Below are 24,755 nucleotides of genomic sequence, written 5' to 3' on the forward strand. Positions count from 1 at the left end.
CATGAGAGAGTTTCAGCGCTGGGTAGCGTCTCTGAGGCTGGACCCGATACGTCATTCTCGAAGGAGAGTGAGAGTGACGTCAGAGGCAGTCTTGGCATTGCGCCAGTGGAGACACCCGAACTTTCTGATTCAAGGGGTTCCCATGGGCGTGGTTCGAGCCAGTAAAGTCATAACAACGGACGCGTCGTTGTCCGGCTGGGGGGGCATTCACGAGGGCAGGATAGTGAATGGGAGATGGGGTCCTCATCTGTCCAGTCTTCACATAAACTATTTGGAAATGCTAGCCGTTTTTCTGACGCTGAAGCATTTTCTCTCCTTTCTAAAGGGGCATCATGTTCTCGTGAGAACGGACAACACAACAGTTGTGGCCTACATAAACAGACAGGGAGGTCTCAGATCACTTCCCTTGCACACGTTAGCACGCAAACTGATTCTATGGGGCAATGCCAATCTTTTATCCTTGAGAGCGACGCACGTACAGGGTGTCATGAACCAGGGTGCGGATCTGCTGTCCAGGGGCAATCCCCTCTACGGGGAGTGGAAATTGCACAGGGAGGTGGTCGAGCAGATTTGGAGCATATACGGCAGGGCGTCAGTGGATCTGTTCGCGTCCCACGACAATGCTCAGTGTCCTCTGTTTTTCTCCCTGAAAGACCAGAGCGCGCCTCTGGGGATAGATGCGCTGGCGCACGAATGGCCTCGCACTCTCCTTTACGCGTTCCCACCGATAGCGTTGATATCCCCAACACTTCTCAGAGTGAGGGAGGAGGGATTGACACTAATACTAATAGCTCCGAGGTGGCCAGGGAAATATTGGCTAGCGGAGATCATACATATGCTTTACGGAGACCCGTGGCCTCTCCCGCTGCGCAGAGACCTCTTGTCACAAGCAGAAGGGGAGATTTTTCACCCTCATCCAGAACGCCTGGCACTATGGGCCTGGCCCGTGAGTGGTTCAATTTAAATACAACTGGCCTGTGTTATGATATAGACACGGAGGCAGAGATAAAAGCAATCCAGGTGAGTTTATTGGAACAATATGTGGAACACAGAGTGGTAATGGCTGTTATCAGGTTCTTGAGAGATGAATATAAAGTAATACTGTCCTTGTGTGGTTTGTGGATCCAGGAGTTGAGCTGAGATGGAGGGAGACGTTGGAGACACTCACACACACAGATGGGTAAGCACACGAAGGGACCAGGAGACGAAGGAGATGAAGGAGATCGCTGGAGCAGGTAAGTATGTTGAAGGGGAGTCCTTAAGGTAAGCATGTACATGGCGTAGTGCAAACGAGACCGGACAGTGAGTGTGTGTGAGAGTGGTGGCTTTGTAGTGCTGGTGATTGCAGAGTGAATGAGGTGCAGGTGGCGGTGATTAATAAGCTGGTGATTGGGTGCGTGGGTACTGTGGTGAGGTGGAGCCTGGCGTGTCTGTGACAGTACCCCCTCCCACGGCCCGCTCCTGAGGGCCGCGGACCCCGACGTCGTGGTGGTCTTCCCCTGGGTCGCGGGGCAGGTCTGTCTGGATGGTTGGTATGGAAGTTCTGTAACAGAAGAGGATCAAGGATATCGTTCCTGGGAATCCATGAGCGTTCCTCGGGACCATAGTCCTCCCAGTCCACGAGGTATTCGAGTTTACCACCACGGCGCCGGGAATCCAAGATCTCGTGGACCACGTAGGCTGTGCCGTCTTCTAGGAGAAGTGGAAGGGGGGCTCGGCGGCTGCCACGTCAGGCTCTGTGGAGGGAACAACAGAAGGGTGGTGAGGTTTAAGTAGAGACACGTGAAATGTAGGATGGATTCTACTATACTGTGCCGGGAGTTGGAGACGATAGGTGACGGGGTTGATCTGCCGAAGGATGGTGAACGGGCCAATGAAGCGGGGACTCAGCTTTTTGCAGGACAGACGCATCCTGATGTCCCGGGTGGACAGCCAGACCTTCTGCCCCGGCTGGTAGACAGGAGCCTCGGAGCGTCGAAGGTCGGCTGCCATCTTGCGTCTGCGCAGGGCCCTCTGCAGCTGGTGGTGAGCTGAGTCCCACACCCTCTCGCTCTCCCGGAACCAGTAGTCGACTGCCGGAACGTTGGAGGGTTCCCCGTCCCAGGGGAACATCGGGGGTTGGTAGCCGAGTACGCACTGGAAGGGTGTTAGTCCCGTTGAGGCTTGGCGGAGAGAGTTTTGTGCGTACTCGGCCCAACCCAGGTACTGGTTCCAGGAGTTCTGGTGGCCGTGACAGAAGGTACGCAGGAAGCGGCCGATCTCCTGGATCTTCCGTTCCGTCTGCCCGTTCGACTGAGGATGGTATCCAGACGATAGGCTGACGGTCACACCCAGGAGGGAGAAGAAGGCTTTCCAGACGTGTGAGACAAACTGGGGTCCTCTGTCGGAGACGATGTCTTCAGGTAATCCATAATAGCGAAAAACATGATTAAACATTAGTTCTGCGGTGGCCATGGCGGTAGGTAGACCCTCCAGGGGTATCAGACGGCAGGACTTTGAGAAGCGGTCCACCACCACCAGGATGCATGTGTGACCGTCAGACTCGGGGAGATCGGTGACGAAGTCCACTCCCAGGTGTGACCAGGGTCTCTCAGGAACGGGCAGAGGAAAGAGCTTGCCGGTGGGAAGATGGCGTGGGCTCTTGGAGATGGCACACTCCCTGCAGCCCTGCACGTACCTCCTGACGTCGTTGGCCATGTTGGGCCACCAGAAGCGTTGTTTGAGCAACGAGAGGGTCTCCTTGACCCCCGGGTGACCAGTGCCAAGTGAAGAGTGAACGTTGTGCAGGAGTGGAGTGCGACGTGTCCGTGTGATGTACTGCAAGCCCGGTGGGCAACCCGGCGGAGTGCGTGTGGAGGCATTGGCGGAGGGAATGGTTTCTTCGGACCACTGGATGGGGCTCACGAAGATGGACTCCGGCAGAATAGTATCTGGTTCTTCGGGCTTTTCCTCAGGAGCATAGAGGCGAGACAAGGCGTCAGCCTTCGTATTCTTTGAACCAGGACGGTAGGAGATGGAGAAGTTGAATCTAGAGAAGAACATAGCCCAGCGAGCTTGGCGAGGATTGAGTCTCTTTGCGGCCTTCAGATATTCGAGATTCTTGTGATCAGTGAGGACTTGAAATGGGTGAGTAGCTCCCTCCAACCAATGCCTCCACTCCTCAAGGGCAAGCTTGACGGCCAGGAGTTCGCGGTCACCGATGTCGTAGTTGACCTCCGCCGGGTTGAGCTTGCGGGAGAAGAAGGCGCATGGATGGAGTCTACTTGGTGTCCCCTGCTGCTGTGAAAGGACCGCTCCCACTCCGGTGGTAGATGCGTCCACCTCTACTATGAACGGGAGGTCCGGGTTAGGGTGGACGAGGAGGGGAGCGGTGGTGAAGGCCTTCTTCAGGGTCTCAAAGGCGTCGGTGGCTAATGGAGACCAGGACAGAGACTTGGGCTGGTGACGGAGGAGGTTGGTGAGTGGACTGACGATTGTGCTGTAGTTTTTGATGAACCGGCGATAGAAATTGGAGAAACCTAGGAATCTTTGGAGTTCTTTGATGGTGGTAGGAGTGGGCCAGGACTGTATGGCGGAGACCTTCCCCTCGTCCATCCGGATGCCACTGTGATCAATCACGTACCCCAGGAACTGGACGGAGGGTTGGTGGAATGAGCATTTTTCAGCCTTGAGGAAGAGATGGAACTGCCGTAAGCGCTGGAGGACCTCCGCAACGTGGTGGCGATGTTCGGCCAAGCTCCGGGAGTAGATGAGGATGTCATCTATATAAACCAGAACGGACTTATGGAGAAACTCCCGGAGCACCTCGTGGATGAAATCCTGGAATACGGAGGGGGCGTTGACCAGGCCATACGGCATCACGAGGTACTCGTAGTGTCCAGTGGGCGTGACGAAGGCGGTCTTCCACTCGTCCCCCTCACGTATCCGGATGAGGTTATACGCGCTGCGGAGGTCCAACTTGGTGAACACAGTGGCACCGCGGAGATGTTCCAGGGCCGCTGGGACGAGGGGAAGTGGGTATCGGAACTTGATGGTGATCTTGTTGAGTGCTCGACGCAGCACGTCCACGAGTTCCTGGAATGGATCGTTTGTCATCATGCCGTTAGTTGTTATGGTCCGGTCTTCTGTTATGATATAGACACGGAGGCAGAGATAAAAGCAATCCAGGTGAGTTTATTGGAACAATATGTGGAACACAGAGTGGTAATGGCTGTTATCAGGTTCTTGAGAGATGAATATAAAGTAATACTGTCCTTGTGTGGTTTGTGGATCCAGGAGTTGAGCTGAGATGGAGGGAGACGTTGGAGACACTCACACACACAGATGGGTAAGCACACGAAGGGACCAGGAGACGAAGGAGATGAAGGAGATCGCTGGAGCAGGTAAGTATGTTGAAGGGGAGTCCTTAAGGTAAGCATGTACATGGCGTAGTGCAAACGAGACCGGACAGTGAGTGTGTGTGAGAGTGGTGGCTTTGTAGTGCTGGTGATTGCAGAGTGAATGAGGTGCAGGTGGCGGTGATTAATAAGCTGGTGATTGGGTGCGTGGGTACTGTGGTGAGGTGGAGCCTGGCGTGTCTGTGACAGCCTGTCTGACAGCGTTATCAGAACCATACAAAATGCTAGAGCCTCGTCAACTAGGTCTCTTTATGAATGCAAATGGGGCGTGTTTGAGCGCTGGTGCGCAACCAAACGCGAAATCCCTTTTCAGTGTTCAGTGGCAGTTGTCCTATCATTTCTTCAGGATTTGATAGATCAAAGGAAAGCGTTTTCAACCATAAAAGTGTTTCTGGCCGCTATATCTGCTTGCCATATTGGTTTTGATAATAAAACTGTGGGGCAGCATCCTTTGGTGTGCAGGTTTATGAAGGGCGCGCGCCGCGTTTTGCCAGTTTCAAAACCTCTTTCCCCCTCATGGGATTTAGGATTGGTGCTTGATGCTCTCTCCATGTCCCCATTTGAGCCGCTGGACAAGGTTGATTTTAAGATATTATCATTTAAGACGGCGCTGCTGTTAGCTTTGGCCTCGGCAAAGCGCGTAAGCGAGATTCACGCGTTTTCAGTGCACTCAGCGTGTATGCAGTTCATGCCTGGCGATGCAGGGGTAGTTCTGAAGCCCAATCCTGCATTCATGCCCAAAATACTTGGTGCTATCATTCCTCTTGAGCTGAGAGCCTTTCATCCACCACCTTTTGCTTCATCAGAACAACAAAAGTTGAATGCGTTGTGCCCAGTGCGTGCTTTACGCATTTATACACAAAGAACTAGAGGGTTCAGGGAGAGCGATCAGCTTTTCGTATCTTGGACGAAACCTCGTACGGGGAAGCCGATTACTAAGCAACGTCTATCGCACTGGATAGTAGAAGCGATTTCGTTGGCATATTCCAGTAAGGGTCTTGTGTCCCCTCCTGGATTACGCGCACACTCGACAAGGGGAATGTCAACTTCGTGGGCTCTATTTAAAGGAGTCACGATACAGGACATTTGTGAAGCGGCGAGTTGGTCCTCGCCGCATACATTTGCAAGGTTTTATAAACTGGACGTTACAGCTCAAACTTTAGCACATGCAGTTTTGAGTGTCGGAACGTGAATCACGAGTCATGACCATTCGGCCACGGATACAGTGATTGTGGTGTGGTTGGCAGGAGACTTCGAGACAGGCTATCTGGCAATACGGGAGTTAGGATATCCCACAGTGAGACACCGAAACGTATGCTTGAAAGAGAACAATAGGTTACTTGCGTAACCCCGGTTCTCTGATAGCATTAAGTGAGGTGTCTCACCAGATCACCCTCCTTGCTGTGTGAAGCGAGGAAGAGGTGTGCTTGTTTTGAATGTCTTAGTGACGTTGTGTCGCTCCTTTTATACTAAGGGTGGGGAAGCCACTCCCTGACACGACGTCACGTCTGCCAGCCAATTGGGGCTGGCTTAATGTAATAGAGCTTCTGACGAATACGCGGAAGGGGCGTATCCCACAGTGAGACACCTCACTTAATGCTATCAGAGAACCGGGGTTACGCAAGTAACCTATTGATTTGTGCCAGTTTTTTTTGTTCTGGATCCAGTGCTCTGCTGCTACATTGGAGCGCACTCGCCACCAACTGGACAGGGGTGTGAATTACAGTTACAATTTACAGTAGATCACCCTGAGTGTAATCTGTCACCGTGACGGACGGCCTTCAGATTTTTCCGTCATTGATAAAAAAATTCCGTCAATGACGGAAAATTTTCGGTTAACGCGACCTCTGGTGTGTGTGTGTGTGTGTGTGTGTGTGTGTGTGTGTGTCAGTATGCATATATGTTTTTTGCTTCTTAGCTGTGCCCATGCTGATGAGGTTTTTGCTAGGAAGTCAAGTCATGGATTTCTCTGCAGAGGTTATGTGTTTGTAAAAGAGAGTTGGAGAGTGATATTTGGCAGATCTTCTTTGCTGTTCATCAGAATTCCTCCCACTACTGAGCTTTAAGGCTAGGATTAGCTCCTGGTGTTCCAGCCCATCCGCAGCGTGCATGTTTAACCTTTTTTTGTTTTTAAGTAAATATTCTGCATTAGCTTTGCTATATGAATGTTGCTGAGGAGGGAGACAAAATTTAGGAAATTTTAATGAAGGGATGGTGGTGAGGTGATTGTGAAAATGAGTGTTATGGAACAGGGATAACAATATTTAAAAAAAAAAAAAAAAAAAAACACTGGCTCAAAATGAAACATTTAGGAGTCACATTTGCTTAATAGCATTTACGTCAGGGATGGACAACTCCGGTCCTGGAGGGCCAGTGTCCAGCAGAGTTTAGCTCCAACCCTAATCAAACACACCTGAACCAGCTAATCAAGGTCTTTAGGATTAGTAGAAAGTTATAGGCAAGTGAGTTTTTATCAGGGATGGAGATAAACTCTGCAGGACACTGGCCCTCCAGGACCGGAGTTGTCCATCCCACGTCCTCGAATCAGTCAGTTGTGTATCTTCGCTTAAAAGAAGGGGGTTTCACTAACATGTTTTAATATTACTGAAAGATGTTTGTTCACCAAAGCTGTGTTTCTGATCAAATATATAGTAAACATGTGAAATATTATTATAATTGAATATAGCTGTTTTCTATTTTAATATATTTTAAAATGTAATTTATTCCTGTGATAGCAAAGCTAAACTTTCAGCAGTTAGTACTCAATTACTCCAGTGGTTATTTGAAATAGAACTCTTTTGTAACATTATAAATGTCTTTTTCTGTAAATGTAAATGTATCATTATTATTCTTAAATCATCTTACTTACCCCAAACTTTTAAATGGTAGTGTACATTTTTATTTATCTCAGTTTTGATCATTTTAGTTGCAGTCTTCATTGTAGAAAAGAGAGTGAGGGAAGTGGATGCTAGATCCACCAGACACTGCAATGCAGGAAAAATGCTTGAGGTTTGACTATCTGGTGCAGTGCTTGTGAAGGTGTGTGTGACTGTGTATTTGGTTTGTTAGCCTGCCCTTACAGATCAGAGTTGCTAGCATTATGATTTATAAGATAGTGTCTTTCTTGTGTGTGCTAGCAGAAGCATCAGGAGGCACTAGAGGGGATATCACATTATTAGCATCCATCACTGACAGAGAATAATGAGGCTAGATAATCTGGGTCAGTTGAGAGAAAAACACGCACACATACACGCACGCTCTCTTATTACCAGTGAAGACAAACATTGTGTTTTCTGCATTCTTCGTTTAGAAACGTCCTGCAGTCAGAAAGTTCTTCAGCCAAACTCAACATTCAGCTAATATTTCACAGAATCAGATTTGGGGGTTGATTGTATGCAATATTAAATGTGTTAAGAACATGTGATGGTTTTCTGACCATCTATTCTTGTTGTGTAGTGTTGTGTCAGCATGCACAGTGTGTTTGTTATTGTGATTGTGTGTGTTTGAGGCAGTTAAGTTCTGTGATAAGGCAGGAGAAATGTTGTCTTCATTCTCCCCTCAGCCAGAGAATCTGCTCTTGGCCAGTAAGTGCAAGAATGCCGCTGTGAAACTGGCTGACTTTGGACTGGCCATTGAGGTGCAGGGAGACCAGCAGGCATGGTTTGGTATGTAATCATTGCCATAGCAATGCAAACGTGTAGTTTGATTTTGATACATGCCCATACGACTCACTTTTTGTACACTTTTACTTGTGTGTACTTGCTACTTTTACAATCTCATTTTAGTGGTGCAGCAGGAGTGTCTGAAAGAGTGTGTGCTTAACTATGTTTTACAGGATTTGCAGGGACACCAGGTTACCTGTCCCCTGAGGTGTTGAGGAAGGAGGCATATGGCAAACCGGTGGACATCTGGGCCTGTGGTAAATAAACTCAAATACAGTGACAAGCACATGCTAATTTGTAAGAAACAAAGAAATTACAATAGAGTTTTCTGTGCTGTGCTTCAAAACTAAGTGAGCTTCCTTGCTGTCTACTTCACCATCTACATTAAGTAGATGGGGAAAAAAAGAGAAAAAAAACTATGTAAACCAGCCCAAGAGGGTTTTCTGTTCTTAGCTTTGTCTTTTTTTTTTTGTTGGCCTGCCAGTTAAACCAGCTTGGCCAGGATAGATCAAGCAGACTAGGAAAACAGTTCTAGGCTGGTTTGCTTTGTTGTTTTTTTTCAGCAGGGTCCTAAAAGGATGTTCACACACACAGAGATTTGCAGTGACGAAGACAGGAAGTCGTTCATTTTCAATGAGAGTCTGTGATTTTCAGTCGACAGACACAACACCAGTTAAACCTACTAGCAGACAACAGCACAGAGACTCTGCTGCCTCATCTACAGGGGTTGGACAATGAAACTGAAACACTGGCCAATGTAGTGTTGTAGGTTTCACGCCTATATATGTGCGGCCTGGTGGCCAATCTTTACTGATTTTACATTCCATCAGTTAGAGCAGAGTGTGAAGGTTGAATGAGCAGAGCAATACTACACCTGTACATAAAACATTGCAATCCACAAAAAATAATGGGAGACATATGAGAGTTTAAAAGAGGACAAATTGTTGGTGCGTGTCTCACTGGCTCATCTGTGAACATGACAGAAAGTTTATGTTGTGTATCGAGAGCTATGGTATCCAGGTTAATGTCAGCATACCACCATGTAGGATACCACCTCGACTCTCCTGTTTCCACCAGAATGGTTCGTTGGGAGCTCCACAGAGTCAATATTCATGGTCGGGTTACTTTAGTTAACCTTTGGTCACTTGTGCAAAATGTCGGTTTCATACTGGCTATGGCAAATCTTGGGCTGTGGACAATGTGAAACATGTATTAATGTTAGTCCACCTTCACTGTCTTCCCCAAATCTGTGGGTCTAAGGGTGTGGAAAAGCCCTAAAGAGGCTTAACACCACGGGGGTAGAGTAAAGCCCAGGGGGTGGATCTGGCATGGTTTGGGCTGCAATATCATGGCATTCTCTACTGTGCTTGATAGGCACGTCACTGCCAAGGACTACTGAACTATTCTGGAAGACCATGTGCACCTAATAGTTCAAGCATTGTACTCTGAAGGAGGTGCCTTGTATGAGCATGATAATGCATTAATACACACAGCTAGACTTGTGACAGAATGGTTTGATGAACATGAAAGTGAACTGCAGACTCACTAGATCTAAATAATTTAGAGCCACTTTGGGGTATTTTGGAGGAGCAAGTCAGAAAATGTTTTCCTTCACTGGTATCACATAGTGAACTGGCCACTGTTCTGGAAGAGGAATGGCTCAAAATCCCTCTGGACACTATGAAGGACTTGTATCTGTCATTCCTAAGATGAATTTATGCTGTATTGGCCACAAAAGGAGGTCCTACACCATAGTAATAAATGATTGTGTTCTAAAACCAGGTTTTTCAATTTCACTGTCCAACCCCTGTATTTTATAATACGTTTAAGTATAGCTGCATATACTGTATGGAACAACCTTAAAGATGCTGCTATGTATGCACCACTTGGAACAGAATTATTATTATTTGTTAATTATTCTCTATTAAGGTGTGATTCTGTACATTCTGCTGGTTGGATATCCACCTTTCTGGGATGAGGATCAGCACAAACTTTACCAACAGATCAAAGCTGGAGCTTATGATGTAAGTTCACATCTTTTCAGTTTTGTGCCTCACTCCCCCTCTCTCTCCCTTCTATATCACAACCTTTCATTCTTCTGATTAACATTTGCCCTCATTGTTTTTTCAAGTATGTACTGAAGGATGCAGTTCATGAATATACAGTCCTCAGTGCAGTTTCTAGCTTCTCTAACACGTGTCCCGTCTGATGTACTCGTAACGTTCCCACTCCATCTAGCTTGTGCAACATATGTGTCTTATAAAAGTTTTATGTTCATAAGAGATATTTAGTAGAAGCTACAGCAATGTAAAGTGTTCATGAAATTGTATTATCATGTGTTTGAGTTTTGGCCCTCCTCTCTGCTGCTGGTACTGGTTTGTCTAGATTGATATTTTGTCAAGTTATTCTATGAAAACAGTATAATATTAGTCTACAACATTTGATGAAACAAAAAATTCCACTATTATGCAATCATAAATATTATAATTAAAATTTAAGTGTAGACATATTCTAATAAAATATTGTCTGTGATGGTGTATATACGTTTTATTACCAAGATTAACTTTTATGGTAACATTTTACAATAAAGTTCATTAGTTAACATTAGTTAACATGATCTAATAATGATCTGCAGTTCTATAGCATTTATTAATCTTTGTTAATGATAATTTCAACATTTACTAATACATTATTAAAATCTTGTTAACATTATTTAATCCTCTGTGAACTAACATGAACAAACAATGAGCAACTGTATTTTCATTAACTAACGTCAACGAAGATTAGTAAATACAGTAACAAATGTATTGCTCATGGTCAGTTCATGTTAGTTAATACATTAACTAATGTTTAGTTGAACCTTATTGTAAACTGTTACCACTTTTTTTTTAAAATGAGCTATATGCATTTTTAAATGTGTAAGCAGAAATTCTATTTAGAATACTGTATTTAAGAAAATGTGATAAAATGTGTTAGTTTTCACATTATAAAAAACTTTATTGCCATCACATAGTCAGAATATTATATTAAGAATTTGTATTAGTTTAACTCACATATGTAGTACTTAAAGACACTGTACTTGAAATTGTAGAAGTTACTTTTAAAAATCATCTTTCCAAAGGTTGCCATTTTATAGAATTGATTCATTTGATAAATGCTGCATGAATGGACAATTTTAATAATGTTTGAAATATTAAGTACTCCCACCCAGTATCATTTTATGTGGTTCAGAAATATGTTTGGGAACATTGGTTCAGATTTGTTTTTGCCGATATGGGTGTTTCAAAGGGCAATTTCAAATAAAGCCAAAATTGACTCATACAGTATATCTGCATATTGTCAATGCATTAAATTCAGACAATGGGACTTTAACAGGTGGTTTATTTCTGTAAATTAAGATTTTTCTTGGAGATGCATAAATTATAGAAACTGCAGATTCCAACAGGTGGTTTATTTGATGCAGTGCAGCGCTTGTTGATAGATCAAAGTTTTGCAGCTGTAGCTTATGAATACATCTGAATAATAGAATAATAGATTTTTATTTCTCTACTAGTTTCCATCCCCAGAATGGGACACAGTTACTCCTGAAGCCAAAAATCTCATCAATCAAATGCTGACCATAAACCCTGCCAAGAGAATCACTGCACAGGAAGCTCTCAAACACCCATGGGTCTGCGTACGTAATCTCCGACGTGCACATGCAGACATGTAAAACACAGCAAAACACAGGTCTAGATACAGTAATAATCTTTTTCCTGTTTTTCCTGTCTATAGCAACGCTCTACTGTGGCTTCCATGATGCACAGACAAGAGACTGTGGAATGCCTGAAGAAGTTCAATGCCAGGAGGAAACTCAAGGTGTGTTTCATGGTCACACCCAAACATGCTCACTCAGTTTTATTTTTACATGCACAGAGGCTATATTTCCTCTCTCTCCTCACAGGGGGCCATCCTCACCACCATGCTTGTGTCACGGAACTTCTCTGGTAAGTCATTCGGGTATGATGAATCTGGATATTAACCCTTTGAACGGTTTTGATTGACAGCTGAATTGACGGATCTGTGTGTTTTCTGATTAATGTTCTGTGTATGTTCGCGTGGGTCTCCAGAAAGTCGTCTGTGTGTCTTTAAGATCCCCACTCCGTCTTGATGTGTTTTGTTGTCTGCTGTCTGCCAAAGAAATGTTCTAAGTCTCTTCATCTAAATAAAAGTGACTTGTGGTCAATGCTATACAGGGTTTATATATTTATGCAAAGATTTTGTGGCCCTAAAAAGTATTGTGACACTTAGGTTGCACTTAAAATATTTGAATGTCATTGTATTAGAAACTAAACCAAATGGCACCTTAAAACAAATGATGCTAGACAGCCCCTCTAGATTTTCGCAGTTTACAATTGTTGAACACAACCGAAAAATCAGCAAAATTATTTGCGTTCCTTCATAATTCGCCATTTAACAGCAAAACAATCACAAGAAGTGTAAAACTGCTTACAGTTATCACATTAGTGTGATAAAGAAACATGTCACACATGCTTGAATGGTCAAATACACACAAAGTTTAAAAGTTGTGTGGCTGAATTTATTAAAACAAAAATAAACAAGCTTTCTGCATTTTTTCTATTGTATATCATGCATAAACGTGGTATCCTAGTTTTCACAAAATTCTGGTAATTACTGTCACAAAATCAGTGTCTTTGATCGGAAAAAAAATAACCTTGTTGTAATGACTTGAGTGTTTCTCGGAACTAACTTCAGTTTTTGGATAAATTACTTTTACCAATTACTTTTACCCAAATACCTGTTCGGTCAGTTTTATTGAATGTTTCAATGTCTCAGCAGAATAACCACAGGTGTAGATCATCACTATGAACATGTTCCAGTAACATTTGACAACCAGAAATTGTACAGATATTTTTAAAGGTATTGTCCACACTTAAAAATTTAAATTTTGTCATCCTTTACTCACCCTCATGTTGTTCCAAAATTTACAGTAGGGCCGCTCAATTATGGCAAAAATCATAATCATGATTATTTGGGCAGTATTGTAATCATGATGGTTAAATATGATATTGATAAGTAATTTATTTAACATTATATATATATTTATATATATATATATATTATTTTTTTTTTTGCTGGAATTTAGGTTGCTATGACATCTACATTTTAGAGCAGCAATTTTCACAATTCTTGATACCAATTTTGATACCACAGAAGAATACTATGTACTAATGTAAGTAAAAATGTACTTTTTTAAAAAAAAAAATAAGTAAACTGTCAGTTATACAATAAAACAAAGCAAATTACAAACAATAGGACAGTGCATGAAAAACTTAAAATAATATTTAACTTTAAATACTATCTTTCTTCAGCTTACAGCCTACTGCAGAAATTGAATAATCAAATGTAAAATAAAACACAGCATAGTTTTCACTGTAAGAATTAAACTTGCTTTGATTCTTATCAGAGCTAGAAAAGTCTGATCTTTCAGTCAATAGCAGTAAGTGATTTTCCCTTTGTGTTTTGTTGTTTGATTAATATTAAGGGCACAGACAGCAGAAAGTTGGCTATATTAAGCTGCTGTCACTTTAAAACCAAATGCAATCCAATGTACTGATACACGTTCTATTTTCTCCTAGCTGTTTACATTCTCTTAAGACATAACCGACTGGGTTTACACACATCCATATCGAATATGCAAATTTTTAGGTCTTTTATTTTATTTTATTTCAAAAAAATTATGTTTCTAATAAGTAAGTATATGAGGTTTAGCATGTGAGTATGCACAGTTTACTTTGTAGAACAAAACGTCCAAATAATGTTTACCACAGACATTATTTTACTCATAAATTGAAAAATCCCATAGGAAAAATTTTCTTCCTACTACAGAGCATAAAAGAAAATGTTTTTGAAGAACGTTGGGAACTAGACAGCATTGAAGCACATTGTCTTCCATTGTCCATTGTATAGACAAAAAATAAAATTTCTCAAAAGAGTTTTAAGCAGAAGAAAGTCATAGAGATTTGGAATGACATAAGAGTTAGTAAATTTTGACAGAACTTTCATTTTTGAGTGAACTAGATCATTTGGAATCTTAATTTTAACCAGTTTATCTGGTATCATTTTAAATCTAACAAATTACCACTTTTTTGATTATGAACAAGTGCCACTTAGTTCAATATCTAGTGTAAGGACATTCATACATTTTAAAGTGTGGTTTAAGTGTCCACATACTTTTTGGAACCACTCCCTCTAGTCTCTGTATACATTTACTCTCAGCCCACTACCTATTTAGTATCCTTTCCTCTCCATCTCGCAGCTTGCGGTTTTCGTGTAGCTCTGACCTCACAGATATCATGCATAATTCAAAATAGCATGCATTTGTAGGTTTCTCCCTGAACATATAATCTCTCTCTGTCAATTCTCTTTAATTTGATCTCCTTAATGGAAATTCAAGTAGTTACGGTAGCACTTTTTGCCTCCTGATCTCATCTGTGATGCCAGGGCTTTGCTTTTAACCGCTTCAGATGATGGTCCAACAGAGGATGTTGATAAATATGTGTGATTTTGAATGTTAGGATAGGAGGGATGATTCCCTCTGAGTCAGTGTCTTATCTTTGTTGTACGTTGGTTGAAATGACAGTATGGCTCTTGTTTGAGTGGGGATCATTTTGTTACAAGCCACCTGTCTCTCAAAGAAAAAAAAAATGGTTTGACGTGTTCTTATAACTGACAGTTTCTTCTCTTATAGACTAATAAATGGTTCTCTTTCACTCTGCCCCCTTTCCTCTTCCCTCTCTCTCTCTCTTTGTTCCTCCCTCTCATTTTGTTTGTGATTGTGTGTGGGTGGGTATGTGTGTGTCTGTGTGTATGGACGTACACACTCCTGTGTGTGTGTTAGTGGGTAGCAGGCAGACCACGGCTCCCGCCTCGGTCACTGCGGCTGCGGCTGCAGTAGCCGCGGCGGCAGGCACCACTGCAGGGCTGGTGGAACAAGGTAGCGCCGCCCTACAGGGCCCAATTCTTCTGCCCCTTTCTGTCTGAAAACTCCTCTACATATTCCTCCCATTCCCTTATTCTCTATACACAGTACACACCACTGTTTTTCCTTTTCCCTCTCATTTTCCTTTTCCTTTAACATATACTTTTTGTTTTCCTTTCCATTTCCTGTAATTTTACCTTTTCCCTCTTTTTTTCCCTTTTCATTTCCCATATCAATTCCTTTTCTTTTTCCTGTTTCCTTTTCCACTTCTTTCCATTTTTATTTTGCCTTTTCCTTACCCTTCACTTTCCATTTTCCTTTTCATTCCACTTTTACTTTGTTTTCCTTTTTATTTCCTGTTCTTTTTCTTTTGCTGTTTCCTTTCTCCTTTTTCATTTCCCATTTCCTTTTCACTTCCTATATTATTTCCTTTTCTGATTTTCTTTTTCCTTTCCTTCCCTTTTCCTTTTCCTTACCCTTTCCAGTTCTGTTTTCCTTTTTCTTTCACTTTTACTTTGTTTTCCTTTTAATTTCCTGTTCTTTTTCTTTTGCCATTTCCTTTCTTTTCCTTTTTCCTTTTTCATTTCCCATTTCTTTTTTACTTCTCTAGTCATTTCTTTTACCTTTGCATTTTCTTTTTCCATTTCCTTATTTGATTAATTTCTGTTTAATTTTTCCTTTTTTCCCATTTCTTTCATCCTTTTTTTTTTCACAAAAGAAACATCATTATATTTTGTCCCCCCATCCCCCTGTTATTTCCTCTGTCATTCACTAGTTCATGATTGTCTCTGCATGGGGCTAAAGCATGCATGATGACTCACCCTCTACCTGTGTTTCCTGCTGTTTATTCTTTTCTTTCTTGTCATCCACACTTTCGTGTCATTATTCACCTAATTTTTCTTCTAATTCATGTCTGATATCATATATAGCCACTTATTGGCATCATCACTGTCATCATCATTTCATTAATCTTTTATTTATTTCACAGAGGATCTACACTAAGATCCCTGAATGATGAATGTATTTTTCCCTCCTACTCTCCATTTTTGAGTCCTGTTCTCTCCATCATTTCTTCCTTTCATATGTGCCATAAATCACTGCCTCTGACTTTTTTTTTTTGGTTTATTCTTATCCTCCTCCTCCTCCTCATCACTTTTCTTTGCCATTTTTATCTGACACCCATAAGTCATCTTCACTTACATCCTCTGTATTCCTCCTTCCTTCCTTTACTCTGTCTTTTAATATGGTCTGTGAAGTTGAAGTTCACCCCTGTTTCCGGGGGTGGAACAGTCTGCCTGCTGTTGTGCTGAATGCTGCATGGGAGGTTGAACTAATGCATGTTCACTAACTTGGGGGTGTGATGGGCTGAATGGATCTTGTGCACTTGTGCATGGTCAAAGCTTCTTGACAACTGTACTCACTATTTCAAAATGTTTTTTTTGTTTGTTTTTTTCTAAAAATAGTCTTTAGATTTCTTAACCAGCATTTCATATTTACTTGAATCGAAAGGATGTAGAAATGTGTAGATTTTCTATTTACATTAATTAGAAGTACTGGATCCACAATATGAGAACGCATGAAAACAATATCTCTTTTTGTTCCATATTGGTGCCTTTGTGAGTATACAGTTGCAGTACGTTATTTTACAGGGTTTAGCTTAGAGCACTAGGGTTTAGCCTATACTGTGTACTTAAAACGTTAAACATTTTAGTTGTAGTTTGATCAAGAACATTTCATTTTGAATCTTTTTCATGCTCCTTACTTCAACTGATTCTTTGTTCATTGCATCTCCTCCAGAACTGATAGCTAGAATATCAATCATTGCTAATCTATCACAAAACAAATAAATGCCTGAGCAATCTGCTCAAACAGCCAAATGTACTCATTTTGAGGTCCTATTTTGTTGAGGTTCTATTTTGAGTTATGTTTGCTGTGAAAAGAACATTTTGTTTAATGTTTTTTGTGATCAGCAGACAGTGAAGCAAAAGCTGATGACAAAATTCAAGATAATTTTGATTTGTTTAACATTTTCTTGGTCACTGTGTTATTCCCACACATTTACACAGTTTTTTCATAGTTTTGATGACTTAACTATTAAGAGACTTTTACACCAAGAATAATTATAAGGTTTTACAAATCATTCTAATTCTATGAGAACAGGGTCCACACCACAGCTATAACAATAACGACACAGAGGAATAATATTGTTGGAATCACTTTCAGAATTTTTTTTTCAGCTGATGAATGCAAAAACATCGAAAGCCAATCAGAATCCAACTGGCTTTAAAGACCTTAAGCATTTCAAGTGGCAGGCAACATAACAGCAGCGCACACTTATAATAAACAAAACATCTCCCATTGGTATGGACGCTAATATAGTTATTCTTATAGTTCTTTTTATAGTGAACGCCCAATTATCCTAATATGAATTTTGTCCAGGTTGTGGTTGTGTTATGAGTAGGACTGGCCCATAAACTGTAGCTAAAAATTTTTAGATATTTAGCTTTTTGATTATGTTCAATATATATCTTGATTTTTTTTTTTTTTTTTTTTTTGTCCCTGAAATGGTTTAAAATAGTGTTTTTCTGTCAGTGGAAAAATCTTTTCAACAAAACAGCCATTGACATTTAAGCTTAGAGGGGAAAAAAAATGATTCATTAGAATTTGTTGATTTATAACACAACCAAACAGCTGTTCTGGAGGAGAAGCCAGTGCTGTTATTTTGCCATTTGCCTTCTTGACAGGGCAGAAAATGATTTGGGTTTAGATGTTTTTCAGCTTTTCCTTTTCCTGATTTTTTTTGTTTTGTTTGTTTTTGTTTTTTGTAATGCATCATGAGTGAGGTAGAAGGGTTGAGCTGGTACATTGAGCGTGTGCTGTGGCTCAATGTGAAAGCTGTGCTTCATATTTGATGCTCCCTCTACATTGCCTGCAATCAAATATTTATGTAGTGCTGCCTCTCTCTGTTGTCCTTCTACTACCCTCAGCCTGAGCAACCAGACTACTGCATTATAGGCAGTTACACTACATATAGGACTGATATCTGAATAATTTCAAATCCCCTTATTTGACTTTAATACAGTGCATATAATAGAATCCATTTATATTATGTACAAGTATGTGGACACCCACTTCTACTTAATAAGCTTGACTGTTTCAGTGGAAGCTGTTCTAACAGTAAAGGGGGATCAACTGCAAATTAATGTTCATAGTTCTAGGATATTGAACTAGAACTAGGATATTGGCTTTTTATTAGTACTTATAAAGCACATATTAATGCCTTATTCTGCATGATCATATTCTACATCCCTTAAAGATGCAATATGTAAGATTCTTTCAGTAAAATATCCAAAAACCACTAGGCCAGTGATATATATTTTGTTCACTTGAGTACTTACAATATCCCAACTGTTTCCAACTATTTGTAAATCGTGAGAAAATTGCAATTTGTGATATATTTATAGACAGAAAACTAATTGTTGTTATATAGCTTATTGTTTAAATCTAATTTTCTTGATTTTTTTTGAGTACCATGCTTTACCATGCCTCAGAGAAAAACACTATTTTGTCAAGTAGCTAACATAGCATAATCAGATGCAGCTTTATTTTTAGTAACAGTAATACATAATTTTCTCCATCATACAATACGTTTTAAAATGAATTGCATGCCATTTATCAACACAAGCCATCCAGCATTTTATATATTCTAAAATCAATCTAGCTTACTGCAGTGTGTCTCAAACAAGTGTCTCACAGCAGCTGCCGAGCGAACGCACAGTGTAACGTTATAACATCATTTTCAACATGATTTCTTCCAGAGTCCTTTCCCTATTCTTTTGCACCATCCGTTGAGGTAAAGACCATATGTCCCAAGATTCCACGCTCAAACTTGGCGTCGTCAAGCTACGCCTTTGTTTTGAATAGGCCTCTAGCGGACAGAAATCCTACATACTGCACCTTTAATCCTACCCAATACCTAAACTTAACAACTACCTTACTAACTATTTGTAAGCAGTAATTAGGAGTTTATTGAGGCAAACTTTGTAGTTAATAGTTAGTTAATACTGAGAATTGGACTCTAATCTAAAGTGTGTGACCAAATATTTTCATTTTTCAAAGCATTAGAGAACAATTGAGGACTAGGTTTTAGAGTAGTGAAACTGCTTATACAAAAACAGCCTGGCACAATCGTATTTGCCTGCTATTTTTTTGCTGAACCTTGTTTGTGCTGACTCTGGCCCTGCAAAGTAGATAAACTCTGAGAACAATTATGACTGTACTGAAAATAAGTTGACATACTTTTTTTTTTCTTGAGCCCCATATACAGCTCCATAGACAGTCTTTTAGCTTCACCATTCATAGAAACATCACAAGAGACTCTGTTTTTTTGACCTCTTCTCCACTGCTCTCTCTTTTTCTCTCCATTCTTTCTTCCTCTCTTTCTCTTGCTCTCTGTGTTAATGGCAAGGTAAGGAGTTCCACTCACTCTAGAGTAATAGATGTTACTTCACCACTCCTGCTCTTTCTACAGGGACGCATGCTCATTTCTTCTCACTGATCTCTTTGGGCCACCAGATAGATGGATGGGTGGCCCAGATACAGGTCTAGGAGGATCTATGTCAAATTCCAACCTTGAGTGACCCTGTTCTTTGATTCATGACCAGAAATACTCTGGTTGTGCAACCTTTTGTTATGTATCTATTTAATTTTTAATATGTAATGTCAGCCCATGTCATCCACTAAAAAGTCTTATTGGTGACAAAGCTGTATCTGTTGGATCTTTTTACAGAAATACAGAATTTTTCTGAATGACAGTCTTTTTGCTGAACTGATCTGACGAACACTATCTAGAACAGAATCCTATCCAGAGAAGTGTTAAAGGTGCTACAGAGGATGTTTTGTTTTATACATTTTTGCAGTATTACTTGAAACTGTCTTTACAAACTGATAAAAGACTATTTATTAGGTGCATTGAAAGGAATAATATTAAAGGTTCTCTAAGCGATCCTGGGCGGAGTAACTTCCTGTTGACGTTCGAAGTGTTGTCAAACAAAACGCCTCCTCCTCCCCTCCCATCCGTGCTTCCTGAAACAGTCATGAACGTGCATTTAAAATCATTCTTGTCGGTTATTGGCTGGAGCATGTTTATTATGTTTCGTGGTCCAGGCTGCACCAGTTTGTTTTTATTGCCATTTTGGAGCTTGTGGCGACTACAGAGACCGTATTTTTTTACAGTGTGTTCAGGGGAAAGGCAGCTAGCGGATAGTGAGGAGATGTTTGCTGTATGTGACAAAAAATGTTTTGGCCTAAAAACGCGTGACATCACTTAGAGGACCTTTAATATACATCATCTGTGCACGAGGTAGGGCCTTAAAAACATCAGCCAATCGTTTACGTGATCATCGCATAAACGATTGGCCCTCTGGCTTGTCAATCACTGCCATGACGTTCCCTGTGAGAGATGTGCACGCTCCAGTAACTTTCCACAGGCGCCGCATGCAATGTTTTTGTCAGGAGTAACAACTGCAGATTATGAGTAACCTGCGGTGAGTCCGACATAATGAATCCACTAACACGACACAGCGAATGCCGCTGGTAAACAAACACTCGTGTTCCAATACTTGTGCATGAGTTCTGGGAGGCGTTCCCTCGAAATGAGCTGTGAAGGAGGGGGGTTGTTCTTACACATGTGCTCATTTCAAAAACTCACCAACAGTCTTTGGTTTCTCAGTCATCGAAAACATCCTCTGTAGCACCTTTAAGATACCCTTCAAAATGTGTAGTAAAGATAGGTGCAAGTACCAGATTACTCAGAAATTAAATTATGAAAACACATTTGTTTCTTATCTCGATTTGATTGAACTTCTATTTGAAGATGTTTCACTGATTCATTTGAAATCCACAAATGTACCAAAAAGGCATTGGGGGTTTTTTTTAGCATCATTTTTGCAGTATGAGTACTTAAGCATAGAAAAAGATCAAAAAGACCTATCTCTATGTTTAACCTGAGAAATATAGCTTAAAATCTTTTCTGTGCTTTATTAGTAGTCTAACCAACACTAGCCGTGAGGGTCTTTGAGCAAATAGACATGCCAAATGAGTTTGATGTGGATGTGTTGGTGTTAATGTGGTTCAATGCAAAAATAAAAAAGTTATTTGAATGAATTGCTTCAAAGGTGTACGCATAGTTGCTCAAGAGAGTCTGTGCTATGTTTGCATATGTATTTTGAATATAAAATGGTACAAGACCAACAATGACAGTGATTGTGTCAGATGCTTCCTTTTACATTGTTTTTATATTGATTTAATAAGTTGTGCTCTCTATGATGCTGTAAAAATGCTGAATATTTTTCCATATGTAATTTTCATGTGTAATTTGATTGAAAAGTTCCTCGGTCAACTAATCTGTTTTAGAAACTGTTTTCCTGAACCTTAAAAAAGGTCATTTTAAATATTTAGTTGTTTCTCTGATAAGGGATCAGATATAAATGTAATTCTTAGTGAATTTCTTTGCCTCAATCTTTTCTGTAAGACTCACGTAAAGCATAAACATGAAAACATTTTTATTAATTAGACAATAGGGAACTGTTCAGTCAAAACGGCCATCTCTTTATATTAAATCTCAATGTTTTAAAGTCATTAATTTTTTATAATACTTAATAGTTCATTAGTTTTTGGACAATCAAATAGGTTTCATGAAACATTGAATTATGTTTAATTTCGTATACACTGCAGTTCAAAAGTGGGGTCTGTATGAATTTTAAATGTTTTTAAAGAGGTCTCTTATGCTCACCAAGACTGCATTTATTTTGTAATTTAGTTCTGTGACCAAACTGAATTTTCAGTATCATTACTCCAGTCTTCAATGTCACATGATCCTTCAGAAATCATTCTAATATGCTGATTTGTTGATCAAGTAACATTTATTATCAATGTTAAAAAGAGTTGTACTGCTCAATATTTTTGTGGGAACTGTGATACTGTTTTTCAGAATTCTTTGGTGGATTGAATGCTCAAAAGAACAGCATTTATTTGAAATAGAAATCTTTTGTAACATTGTAAATGCCTTGTTGAGTAAAAGTATTAGTTTCTTTAAAAAACATTGTACTGACCTAAAGATTTTTGAACACTAGTGTATATTCATATTTAAATCTTCTTTGAATGCTGATCTAGTAAGAATTATATAATGTATTGTTAATGACTCATTAATGAAAGTGATTATAAAGTGGTAGAAATCTGGCTGTATCAGTCTGAGCAGGCCAACACAGAATGTTGCAGAAAGATCTTGAGATCAAACTTTTGAAAATTCCCAGGCTCTTTTGAACTTGTTTGTTTAACGTTTTGGCTGATTTTATGTATTTAGTTACCAGTAATATCTTGGTGCTCTCAGCAGTCTTTAACACATTTTACCATGTTTAAAATCATTCCATACAGTTCTTCCCCCAAAATGCATGCAGAACCAAAAAATGTCTGCAGATTCCGTCTGGGCCTATGCTGTACAAGATTATTAGTATGATTAATACCTGCAGTGTTCTTTGATTTTTAGGAACATTTCCCTGGGTAAATTGTTTGTCTGGCGGTTTAATTGACATTTTGTAATATTTAATATAATGTGGCTGATTTAACTTCTCTCTCTTATTTCCTCCCATTGTAGCAGCCAAGAGCTTGTTGAACAAAAAAGCAGATGTTAAGGTAAGATCTGTTGAGCTTCTGACCACTGTGATCCAGACATGACCATATGGTTTCTTAGTACCTTCTCTCTTTTCACTACTCAGTCTCTCCACCCTGCTATTTTACTGGCAAATTGTCAGTGCTTTCTGTGTGTATTAGAGTGTGTTCTTCATTGCATGATTGTGAGGTTTTCATACATAAGTGTTGTCAGTTTATATTATGTTTGAAGTGTGTGTGTGTGTGTGTGTGTGTGTGTGTGTGTGTGTGTGTGTGTGTGTGTGTGTGTGTGTGTGTGTGTGTGTGTGTGTGTGTGTGTGTGTGTGTGTGTGTGTGTGTGTGTGTGTGTGTTAGAACAAGAATATCTGAAAGTGTGACCACTGACACCTAGCCTGGGTGCCAGCCCAAACCCCGCCCACAACATTTTTTGGACGGGAAGTTCGGTCTGGATTCGATCCATTGTGGAGTAATTATGCTCAGCTCCCAGAAGGCCGAGCCAATCAAATTGCCAGGGTGGGCTTTAATCGATGATGGACAGGCTATCTGCGGTTACGTAACCACCCACGTCATCAAAGAGCGCTTGGGTTGAATTGGTTTTCACCAACGATGACTGCAGCTGGAGAAGTAAGATGTTTAGATTCCGCTATCACGTCTGTAATAAAAGAAATCGACAGCGCATTCATTTTAAAAGACGAACAAAGAACCGCAATCAAGGCATTTGTCGATGGGAAAGATGTGTTTGCCGTCCTTCCAACGGGATTCGGCAAAAGTTTAAGTAGACAAGTTCAACATACGTCACTTACTGCGTTGCTCTGATTGGTTGTAGGTCTATCCAATTGAGTGCATAATTTTTTTTTTTTACTGGTTCGGTTAAGACACGCCCCATAATTCAAGTGCAATGGAGCAGTATCAGACTCACATTCTGCCTAGAATATGAGTATGACGAAGTCAGGCTAACTGACACCTAAAATCACCTCACTAAACTATATTTAAATATCGTTCAAATTAAGTCTACTCAACCTCTCCTCAAAACTGATTTCACCTTACTGATAGATTCAAATACTTCGATTTACTAAGAGCTTGCTCCAGCACAAACCCTCTTTTGGTGTTAAAAAACTACTGTTAGGATTTACTAAATACACACAATGAAGAGATAGACACTGAGTGGACTGGAAGGGCTGCTGCTTTTGCATAGTTTGTGCTTTCTGTTTTATAATCATTTGAAAATTAGAAAAATGGCAGCTCCAGTATTAAGATGAAAGGATTTATCTTGAATTTTGTCATAGAAATTATGTATAAACCTTAGATAAACAATTTAATAATCAGTTTAAAATGAATTTATATCTGTATTTTACTACGCTGTACGCCGCGGACGAGCGGTTTGTAAATAAATGATGGATGGATGTTTCAGCAGCGGGCTGCCATCTTCTGGCGAGATGCAGGAATTCATTCACTGCACGACTCTCACAGTGCATTATGGGTATTCTCTAGCCATTGAACGTACATCAGTTGTATACTCGTTATTGCGTTGCATTGTGGGATTGAATGAGCACACTTGATAATGTCCACTAAGGTTTCGGACACCACTTAAAATGGCTGTTCCCTCAAAAGAGTCCTATTTAAGGGTATAGGGGGCGATTTCAGACACAGGGCATGTCTTAAACCAAATGCTAATTTGCTGCTCTTAGTAGAATGCGTTGGTCATGGATATGATCCGGCTCCGTCGGTGTTCTTTAATTTGCACGTTGTCAAATCTTTTTTTGAACAAAAAAAACTTCCGCTCCCATCTGTGCTTTTTGGAATTGCCCTCTCACGCTAATTTGCCCTGTTTGGTAAATCTGGCCCCTTAAATTAGCTTATCTTGAAACTGCACTTTTCCATATAATGAAAGCAGATGGTGAGCAATGACTGTCAAGTATATGACTTGTACACTATATTACTACTCCTCCAAAGGAGGAGTCTGTCAGTTTTTCATACAAATATGTTGTATATCTTCAGAAGACTTGTAATATAGCTCATTTGTGGCCTCCAAATAATTTTTGATCC

General features: G+C 40.6%; 2 protein-coding genes across 29 annotated transcripts in view; both read left to right on the plus strand.

The window, feature by feature from the left end:
- The window catches only part of camk2b1 (calcium/calmodulin-dependent protein kinase (CaM kinase) II beta 1), a 90,950-nt gene that overhangs the window by 38,580 nt on the left and 27,615 nt on the right, over positions 1-24,755 (plus strand). For 13 of the 28 annotated variants that reach the window (XM_067406159.1, XM_067406175.1, XM_067406153.1 and 10 more), the window contains 7 exons: positions 7,960-8,062; positions 8,233-8,316; positions 9,989-10,083; positions 11,613-11,735; positions 11,834-11,917; positions 12,003-12,045; positions 22,696-22,733. In XM_067406159.1, coding sequence (XP_067262260.1) covers positions 7,960-8,062; positions 8,233-8,316; positions 9,989-10,083; positions 11,613-11,735; positions 11,834-11,917; positions 12,003-12,045; positions 22,696-22,733 — 570 coding nt within the window. Of the gene's footprint in view, positions 1-7,959; positions 8,063-8,232; positions 8,317-9,988; positions 10,084-11,612; positions 11,736-11,833; positions 11,918-12,002; positions 12,046-14,960; positions 15,057-22,695; positions 22,734-24,755 lie in introns of all 28 variants that reach the window. The other 15 variants (XR_010896879.1, XM_067406152.1, XM_067406171.1 and 12 more) reach the window with 2 other exon arrangements.
- On the plus strand, positions 436-5,903 carry LOC137034074 (uncharacterized). The gene is made up of 3 exons (XM_067406679.1): positions 436-1,020; positions 2,955-3,006; positions 4,562-5,903. Exons 1-3 carry the CDS (start codon positions 436-438, stop codon positions 5,587-5,589), a joined length of 1,665 nt encoding a protein of 554 aa, XP_067262780.1. The 3' UTR covers positions 5,590-5,903.

The sequence above is a fragment of the Chanodichthys erythropterus genome, chromosome 13 (genome assembly GCF_024489055.1).
Source record: "Chanodichthys erythropterus isolate Z2021 chromosome 13, ASM2448905v1, whole genome shotgun sequence".
Lineage (NCBI taxonomy): Eukaryota > Metazoa > Chordata > Actinopteri > Cypriniformes > Xenocyprididae > Chanodichthys > Chanodichthys erythropterus.

Coding starts and splice junctions, on each gene's coding strand:
- LOC137034074 (XM_067406679.1), top strand. CDS start 436: ATGGGGCAATGCCAATCTTTTATCCTTGAGAGCGACGCACGTACAGGG. Junction 1,021..2,954: donor CAGAGATAAAAGCAATCCAG/GTGAGTTTATTG, acceptor GCTTTTCCTCAG/GAGCATAGAGGCGAGACAAG. Junction 3,007..4,561: donor GTATTCTTTGAACCAGGACG/GTAGGAGATGGA, acceptor TACTGTGGTGAG/GTGGAGCCTGGCGTGTCTGT.